The sequence below is a fragment of the Cucumis melo genome, chromosome 3 (genome assembly GCF_025177605.1).
Source record: "Cucumis melo cultivar AY chromosome 3, USDA_Cmelo_AY_1.0, whole genome shotgun sequence".
Taxonomy (NCBI): Eukaryota; Viridiplantae; Streptophyta; class Magnoliopsida; order Cucurbitales; family Cucurbitaceae; genus Cucumis; species Cucumis melo.
In genome coordinates, this window is record NC_066859.1 from 23,228,613 (window position 1) to 23,238,482 (window position 9,870).

General features: G+C 35.1%; 1 protein-coding gene and 1 long non-coding RNA gene across 2 annotated transcripts; one reads left to right on the plus strand and one right to left on the minus strand.

The window, feature by feature from the left end:
- Positions 1-2,824: 2,824 nt before the first annotated feature.
- On the plus strand, positions 2,825-7,871 carry LOC127148517 (zinc finger BED domain-containing protein RICESLEEPER 2-like). Its single transcript, XM_051082526.1, has 4 exons — positions 2,825-2,971; positions 5,412-7,426; positions 7,504-7,565; positions 7,647-7,871. Exons 2-4 carry the CDS (start codon positions 5,413-5,415, stop codon positions 7,662-7,664), a joined length of 2,094 nt encoding a protein of 697 aa, XP_050938483.1. The 5' UTR covers positions 2,825-2,971; position 5,412; the 3' UTR covers positions 7,665-7,871.
- On the minus strand, positions 3,397-4,324 carry LOC127148518 (uncharacterized). Its single transcript, XR_007819544.1, has 3 exons — positions 4,164-4,324; positions 3,966-4,049; positions 3,397-3,470 (listed from the first exon to the last, which is right to left on the minus strand). It is a non-coding gene; the product is annotated as an uncharacterized LOC127148518 (long non-coding RNA).
- Positions 7,872-9,870: the final 1,999 nt, after the last annotated feature.

A 9,870-nucleotide genomic window follows, 5' to 3' on the forward strand; every position in this document is an offset into this window, starting at 1 on the left:
TAGCGATGTATGTTCTCAAGTGACTCTCAACCAAACCATAAAGCTCCATCAAAATAAAGAAGAGAGACACCTCAAAACCCTTAATAAAGTTAAGGGAGAAGAAAAGAATTGTGGAGAAGAAGAGGCCTCTTCGCCAACACCACTGCTCAAGAGGAAAAAGGTCCATCTTGGCACGTCTAGCTCACAGAAAAAGGAAAAGGGATGGAAGCTAGGTGCAACTCTAAACCCTAAACCTCTAGCCATCCTACTCCCGAACACTCCTATCACCTCCTCTAAAATCCAAATCCTTTAGTCCTTCTCCTCCTTATACAAAAATCCAACCCCTATCAATCATACCAATATCCTTCACCTTTCACTTTTCCATAATCCAACTCTCCTAGGCCTCTCCCCTCCCCTTATCAATCATACCAACATCCTCCACCTTCCACTTTCCCATAATCCAACTCTCCTAGGCCACTATCACCTATGTTGCCTATTATCCTCTCACCACTTTCTGAATCCCCCGTCATCATAATAACATTCTCCAACTCGCGACCTAACCTTAATAAGCCCTTACTTGATCAAAAGTGCATTGTTAGCCAAAGAAAAACTCCCCAACCCTAAGGAAGATCTACAGTGCGTTCCTCCCCTTTCGTACACTGCTATACATATTTTCAAGAAGGAAGACGTGCATCTCGCTTGTAAACCCCAAAACCTAAGAATCCTTAAGTCATCTAAGGAACTAAAGAGGAGATTAGAGGTTAAGGTCAGGAAAAAGATGGTTTAAGATTGTTGCTTCAAGATAGATTGGAAATGAATTTTAATAAGATTGGATGGTTAAGTTCAAGTGTTATGGAAGATGTGTCGTTGTTTTTAAAATGACAAAAGAAAAGAGTCATTGTAACAAAGGAAGACCTAAAGAATTTTTGAAAATTGACGAAGTGTTAGCTAGGGTGTTGCATACTCTAGGCAGCCAAAAGTGACGAGAGAACCTTTAAAAAGACATGTTGGGTAGCCAAAGGTTGAGATGTGGTATGTTTCGAAAGGCATCAAGACAACCTCTATAGAACAAGGCTAGACGGCCAAGAGTATGCTACGCAAGGAAGCTAGGCATTTAGAAAATGTCAAGAAGCTCTAAAGAGGTTGGCATGCAGCCAAGAAGGAATGCCATGCGGCCAAGAGGGGGTAATTCTACAATATTCATGATTAAAAATCCTAATATCTCAATCAATATTCATGGAATTTCTTTAGTTGTCAATAAGTCAAATGTGATGTGGGGATTTAAAACTTTGAGAGAAAAAGGGTGATCAAATGATTTCGAAATTAAACAAGCAAAAATAAAAATATGTTGTGATAACTAGAGCACAATCTATCTAACTAAGAATCATCAGTTTCACAACATAATAAAATATATAGATATTAGGTATCACTTCATTGGAGAATAAATTGAGATAAGAGAAATTGAAGTTGTCAAGATCCATACTTCGGGCAATGCTTCAACATGCTAACCAAGTCGTTAGAGCAAAACAAAATTCATATGATGCCTTGATGTAATCGAATTTGAACTCCTTGACAAATAGACCAAAATAGGGATTTCCATGTTACTTGTAAAAGTGGAGGACGAAAAGAAATAAAAACAAAAATACCTATTTTCTGATGTAACTATCAGGCTCATTGTCGAAGCATATCTTTTAAATTTCTACATACAAAAGAAATCAGAAGTGAGGTTGAGAGAGGTTTATTTTGTAAAATTCATCATATATTGAAAAGCAACAAAGAAGATAATCCTAGCTAGACCAATTAACCTCTATAGTTCTTTCTTCTTTCTTAAACCTTTCTTCTTATCATCTTCTTCTACTTATTAATCGTTCTACCTTTAAACATCTTCTATCCCTTCTGTTACGTACAAATAAAAGAGAAAGAGAGAAATCTCTCTTCTTTGAATGCCTGAAACAAAAGAGAAATTTTTTTTACAGTTTTGAGATTTGCATGACTGTAAGGTGGAAAGTAACTCAAGTTGAGTTCTTTAAATTTCAAGATAGAGCGCCTATATGGTAAATGAAAAATTAGCATGGAATAATCTCTTATACGAGAAGATTTCACTTTGTGTATGGACATTTGAATTTTAGATCCAATAGGAAGAATGTTTGATAATCAACCAAAAAACAATCAAGAAGTTCTTGTGATAAACCAAGCATGGGAACAATCAAGAACAACCTCAAGATTTTCAACAATGGCATGAAAACAAACAACAAAACCTATTAAGAAAGCAGGAATTACCTAAGAGTATCTTATAATTTCCATCGAGAATTAAAGAACCTACAAGATTACCTCAGATGATTGGAAACAGAGAAAAAGACCTTTGTATAGATTCAGATTCTTCTAAGAAAGAGGAATTAATTCCTGAATCCTCATCCCAACATTCCTCCAAGATTTCAGCCTCCAACTTTGTTTCAAACCTATTCAACATTACAGAAATATGAATGAAGAAAATTTTCAAGATTCAAAAGAAGAATTTGACTCAAACAAAAGAGAAATGCAATTTCATCAAAAATTTCAAATAAAAAAAGACAGTTATTTGCATACCCAATCTCAAATTCAGCAAACATAATTTTTTTTTTCAGAATATTCCACAAGAATTGCATGCCAAAAGTAGGGGTGAAAAAAACCGACCCGACCCGATGACCCGACCCGACCCGATTCGGTTCGGTTTGGGTTGGATCGGTTAGTAACAACAATGTTACTGGACCGAACCGACCCGATTTAATTCGGTTCGGGTCGGGTCGGGTTTAAAATACCCGATTAGGTATAATTCATTTCCTCTCCTCGATTCTTCTTGGCGTCTTCCTCCTCTTCAAAAACCATTTTGTTCCATCGTTTGGCGTCGGCATCTACCTCTTCGTCTGCATCAGCGTCGGCATCTATCTCTTCGTGTTCATCGGCGTCGGCATCTCTTCGTCTTCATCACTTCGCCACTCCATCGTCATCGCCTGTAAGTTCCACACTGACCCATATATTGCTTTATCTTTCTGTCTGTCCCTTTCTCCTTATTATCATCTCTTTAATTTTTAAATTACAGCTTGTATTATTTTGGGTTTTTTTTCTGTTTATTTGGGGTTATTGCCATCTGGGTTCTTGTTTATGGGTTCTGGTTTAAGTGTACATAATATGAAATTCTTGTTTGTAGATTGAAAAATACCAGACTGTTTGAGAAGCTTAGTCTTTAGTTTACAGCTCATTTTGTCCAGTGCCTCAGCAATTGCCTATAATTGTCTTTATACTCATTCCCAGTTTGGGGTTCCTCTGCACAAACTTCACGCTATCGACTCATTTTCACAACACTTACTAAATGCCTAATCTAGCCAATAGATTGACTAACTTTGATAACCAGCTTGCTTCTGCTGCCTCACGATGTACCGTAATATTTCACAATGTAGTTTGGAAGAAGAATAAGCATACATCCTGAAATTTGTCTCCACAACAACAAATCCCTGGTCATGTAACAGAAAGAAAATTAGGAAGAGCAAGCAACTTCATAGAGCCTCTAAACTGAGAATTAAACCCCCCCCCCCCAAGAGAAAAAAAAACTTCACTCAACCGAATTATTTAATTGCAGAAAGAAGATTCTATCAAATAAAATTTACATAAGAAGTATCGCGGAGCGGATATATAGCAGTATAAAACTAAAAAATAATTATGGAAAAGCAATTATCAAAAACACACAAAACACTAAGGGGGTTTGAGGCCAAGAGTGAAGTTATGATGTCTAGGGAGTTGTGAAGTCATGGGGATCATAAGAGTTAACGATGCATGAAATTTTGGTGGTTTTTTAGTTTGTGGGATCCATGTTTTCCTTGGGCACAAACACTCTCTTATCTCCAACTTCGCGAGCCAAACACCCTCTAAAAACTTGGTAAGCATAAAAAAAATGGAACTAAATAGAAATATACCAAATCTAAAAATAATTTGCATTCAGAAACACTCACTTGTTTCCTTGAAGAGGAATCTGCCAAACTCATTGAAAGATTTGTGGCTAATTTAGTAGGTATGAACCAACTCTCTTTTCTACCCTGGACAAATCAACAACAAAAGGAACAACAGAAAAAGAAAAAGGTAAAGTTAAAATAAAGTAAAACTTTGAGCAAAGGTCGTATTCAATAAAGCAGCAGAGGCTAGCCGAAAACCTGCTGAAGCTTAACTAGTCCCAGATCAGCAAGGTCCTTGATAGCATACCTCTGTTCATCTGACAGTGTATCAATATCATAAGCCTACAGACCAAGAAGAAACATGTCGGTGATTGGATAGTAAATAATATAGGGATTAGTTTTATAAAAAAGTTAGTAATATGGATTATTAGTAGATATATAGCAGTATAAAACTACATTCAGCCGTAGAAGAATTTTATGATTAAGTAAGCAAATTAGTGGATTTTGAATCTATTAGGCTGCACCTTTAATTTGAATTATGTTCATCTTGCTTTACATTTAAGTCCATATACATTTCCAGCAAACATAAGGTTCTCTAGAGGGTGGATTCGGTCTTGTTCATTTTTATGTACAATAGTTGTAGGTTCTATCAATTAGAGTTTTATATTTAGAAATTTTTATTTAATTGGCCTTTAGAGGTTTAGGACATCCTTTCTCAAATATTTTAAAGTCTATGAATCTTTCTATGACAAAGAATGTAAGTGAAGAAAGAATACTCAAAAGGACTAATACGTTGGTTTTTGGAAATAGTCTTTCCAAATCTTAGGTCTTGGCGATGTTGCACATAGTTGAGATCCCGATCTCGAAGGTTGGCTTTGATTATTTAATATTTAACAACTAGTAACCTCGCTAATTAATCCTATCTAAAATGGTTTTGTTTCGAGTTTTCTATCTCTCTTTTCTAGTTTGATAGCTCTCGAACTTTGTCCAACTTGATTATGCTTCAATTATTGGTTCAAATTATCTAAAAAAATGTTTATCAAATATGATAAATAACAGCTACCAATTTTTTTCTGTTCAAATTGTCTAAAAAAAATTATCAAATATGAGTGGAAGATGTAGTGGTGATTGGGTGGGAGTGTGTCATATGTTTAACCTTATATGGATAAAGTCTTGAAGATAGAAACCAACAGTCTTCGATCACATTAAGTTGCTAAAACTTAAACAGGTTCATGAACTTGAAAACATCTAATCAAACTCGACCTAAAAAATTGTACTAATCTTGCATTATTGTGTAATAAATTTATTTTGGGTTAGTTGCATCAAAGAAATTAAATTACAGTTAGGTTCTCCTAGTTTACATAGTTTAGGGATATTTAAAATATTATTTCAGTCCATATATCTTTTTAGGGGTGGAGTTGTTTAGTCGTTGAGCCTACTGTGCATGAAGTTAATAAGCCATAAAAATTGATATTTTTTTTATGTGTTTTGTTTGATGATTATTAGGATGACTTCATTCTCGGTAGACGAGACTTCAAATCAGAGTTGTTCTAGTCCAGTGTTAGGAAAAAGAAAACCGGTTAAACCACCATCATCGGTATGGGAACATTTTATAAAAGTAGAAGGATGTGATCCTAAATATCCTAGGGCTGCTTGTAAACATTGTGGGGCTTCATATGCTTGTGATTCCAAAAGAAATGGTACCACTAATTTAAAAAGACATTTAGAGAAATGTAAGATGTATGTAAATCCATTGGAAGATAATGTTGAAGGAGAGGGAGATTCTGAAAGTAATTTGATGACTGCATCATTCACTCAAGAAAATTGTAGAAAAATGCTTGCTAGGATGGTTATCTTGGATGAATTGCCATTTAAGTTCGTAGAAAGTGAAGGGTTTCACCAATTTTGTCGGGCATTAAATCCAAAGTTTGTGATTCCATCAAGAGTAACTGTTGCAAAAGATTGTTTTCAAATGTATATGAAGGAGAAAAAAAAGTTAAAAAATGCATTAACTCGAAGTGGCCAAAGAGTTTGTTTAACAACGGATACGTGGACTTCTGTGCAAAATATTAATTATATGGTTATAACGGCTCATTTCATTGATGATGATTGGAACTTGCACAAAAGAATTTTGAACTTTTGTCAAGTAGCTAATCATAAAGGAGATACCATAGGTAGAGCCATTGAAAAGTGCTTAGAAGGTTGGGGTATTGATAGGCTCTTTACTGTAACGGTTGATAATGCGAGTTCAAATGATGTAGCCATTGCCTACTTGGTTAAAAAGTTTAAAGGCAGAAATGGGTTGGTGTTGGATGGTGAATTTATTCACATTAGATGTTGTGCTCATATTCTTAATTTAATTGTTAGTGATGCCTTAAAAGATTTGCATGTGTCTATCATTCGAATCAGAAATGCTGTGAAGTATGTTAGGTCATCTCCTGCTAGATTGCAAATATTTAAAGATTTTGCTAAAGAAGATAAGATGTCAACAAAAAATTGTCTTACAATGGATGTTCCGACACGATGGAATTCTACTTTTACTATGTTGGATGGAGCAATTAAGTGTCAAAAGACTTTTGAAAGATTGGAGGAGCATGACCCTAGTTATTTGCCAAAGGATGATATTCCTACTACTGAAGATTGGGATAATGCAAAAGTGTTTGTAAAGTTCCTAAAGACTTTTTCAGAGGTAACAATGAAGTTTTCTGCATCTATGTCTGTGACTTCAAATATATTTTTTCATGAACTTTGTTTGATCCAAGAAATAATTCGTGAATACTCATCGTATGAGAATGCATTATTGAGTCAAATGACATTAAGCATGCAGACAAAATTCAACAAGTATTGGGGTATAACTACAAGTGAGAAGACCAATTTATTATTGTATGTTTCTGTAGTTCTTGACCCTAGATACAAGCTAGCTTATGTGAATTATTGTTTTAATGAATTTTTGGAGGAAGATTGTGCAAAAATATGGACAAATAAGGTTGAAGAAGCATTTCGTCGATTGTGTGATGATTATTATATGAGAATGTCAAAAGAAAAATATTCACAAACACAATCATGTACACCTATCGAAGGATTTGGCTTTCAAAGTCAAAGTGAAATACCTTCTATCTCATCTAGTGGATCTTACAAGGCACGTGCTACTGTTCATGATAGATTTAAACAAAGTAACAAAACATGTCTAGATGATGCTAAAACAGAGGTGACTCGTTATCTGGATGAGGCTCGTATAGATTGTATGGGCGATGAATATTTAGATTTGCTAACTTGGTGGAAGGTGAATGCCTCTCGATTTAAGATCATTAGCCAAGTAGCTAGGGACATCTACAGTATTCCTATATCAACTGTGCCTTCTGAGTCCGCCTTTAGCACTGGAGGACGGGTGTTAGATTCTTTTCGAAGTTCTTTAACTCCTCAAACTGCAGAGGCACTCATTTGTGCTCAGAATTGGATTCAGTCTAAACCTTTGGATGACATGACTGAAGAAATTGACGGGGCTGAAGAAATTGATGAAGGTAATATTCTTTTTGAAGTACGCATTTAAAATTTTCAATTATCCCATATAAGCTAACTGTTTGTCATTTTGATCTAGAATTCATAAACATAGGAAAGGAGATGGAAGCTGCATTTGAGAATTTGAATAATGACTCTATGGTTTAAATCCTTACTCTCAAATCTTTATTTACATTTTTTTAAAATTATTAACTTATTAAATATCGAATCTTGTTTTTTTAGAGTCTTGAAGCTCAATGATGGAAGCACTTTGGGTTATACGAACAAGGTGGTCTCGTGAAGATGTTCATTAATTCATACCTTCCCAATTGTAAACTTTGTTCATGAGGTTCCTTGGTTAACCTTCTTTATATAAAAGAAACAAAAGAAGGGCTGAGAGATTATTGGTTGTTTGTTTGTTTTGTTTTTTGTTTTAGTTGATTTCATGGTGGTTTCGTTGAACCGGTAACTTACTGATTATTGGTTTGGTTTTTATTGTCTTCCATGCGTTTGTAAAAGTTCCCCAGTGTTTTCCAAATTCCTTTGTTATCTTTTATACTCTCTACTTTCAATCTATCTGAAACATGGATTTAGCGAATGCGGGCGAGGTTGGCAAGGCTCCGGTGGCTAATCAAGTAGCTGATGTTGTTTCTGCTAAATCTAGCAATACCCAAGAGAATGAATTGGGTTCAAAGTTGGGGACAGGAAGCAAAAGCAATAGGGATATGGTATTTCAAAGGTATATTTACAGATCCTGGATCACATTTTGTCAGGTTCTGCTTCTTTATTCGTAATTGTCAAAGTCCTTAAGTTCACTACTTGAATATTTGAGGCCAATGTAATTTCCATTCCAACGGACGTATGCTGCCCAGGTGTGACTACTATTCTGATTTATGCTTACGGCTTCGTTACATCTTGGAATCTTGCTTTTAGCCTGCTTATGGATTTTATTTATAAATTGAAAGCTCTGATACTAACAAATAACAGCACCAGCACATAATTGCCGTAAATGGACTGTACTACTAGCCTATTAAGGTTTTGGTAATATGGCAAATGCCAGAATGAATTGCCTGGAGACTCAGGTTACCTTGGACTCTGAGTATTTTATGCTTATAACTATTTTTCTAATCTATTATGATGTATAATCTATATTGAATGCAATGATATCAAGTTGTTGGCTTTCGTAGATATAAAAATAAGTTTTATTGGGTTGATGGTTATACTAAAAAGCAGTTTCATTGTAGAATACATATCATGGTTATCTCTCTCGGATGTTGTAGAAGTCATGCATCATCACTTGCCTCTAAAATGTATTGGGTGATCTGAAAATAAATGACTGACATTTGGTTTTCTCCACACTATTTTTGCAGACTGTGCCTGCTTGCCAAAATCTCTACAAGAACTCCTTCACGTATCACTGTCTCCAATATGATAAGACTTTACCTTTTGATGACGCAGTTGAATTTCTAGGTGGCCTTTCTTTATATTCTCCCAAATGAACTATATTTGCTAATTCATTTATTAAGTTAGTCCATGTGTTGCAACATTCTTCATTCAAATGTGACTTTAATAAGCAATGCAGATTAGTCTTTCCCTGGGTTGTTACTTCAATGCAATATAAGATGACACTGAACAAATGACTTTTGGTTAAGAACGTGTCATTAGCTTTCTATCATTCACTTATTCCAAAAGTCTAACTTTCCTGATATTGCTTGTGATTTTCAGAGCAATGTGAAAGAGACAAGGCTCGGGTTCTGGTGCACTGCATGTCAGGAAAAAATAGGTTTGAATTAGTTGTATTTGTTATCCTTTCCCATATGCTTAAATAAAGCTGGAACTGTGCAATTATGTATTCCCAGTCGACTGGGCATCAAAAGAAAAAATGGTCATATGACAGAAGTTTAGATTTGTTTAACCATCCTCTCTAATAGGTTACACTTATTTATTGCAGGTCTCCAGCTATTGTTATAGCATTCTTGAATATTAAATAAATACTATAGATTCCCTGCAGCATGCTTACAAGTAGAGTGTGAACATAACATTTTAGTATTTTTCATTTTTCTTTGTGCCTTTCCTGTCTTTCTCGTGCACATAACTGTGGCTCTGGATTCTGCTTGGATCCGTCTGCTCTTTCCTCTTGATGGCACTTGAATTGCCTATACTTGTGCTGTTAGTGTCATAGCTTATAAGATAAGTTTTCCTACAGAATAATTGCTACACAAGACTTCATCCCATAGTTGATAATGGGCTTTACTGATGTATTGTAGTTGCAGCTGTATCTGTGGCATAAAGGTGAAGGCAGTTTAATTTAAGATTTTATGTAGTACCATTACGTTCATCTGTTGAGGAGATCTTTCCAATGGCTTAGAGAACTTCAAAAATTTTAGCAGACATACCGTCAGTTTTCTGAATTAGCTCCCTTCCCTAATCAGTTATACTGTGAAATGAAACTTTTAATCCTTCACTT

What these genes read in the sequence shown, in the direction of transcription:
- LOC127148517 (XM_051082526.1), top strand. Translation starts at nt 5,413, where the DNA reads ATGACTTCATTCTCGGTAGACGAGACTTCAAATCAGAGTTGTTCTAGT. An exon ending in GGCTGAAGAAATTGATGAAG is followed by an intron (nt 7,427 to 7,503) that starts GTAATATTCTTT and finishes ATTTTGATCTAG; the next exon opens with AATTCATAAACATAGGAAAG.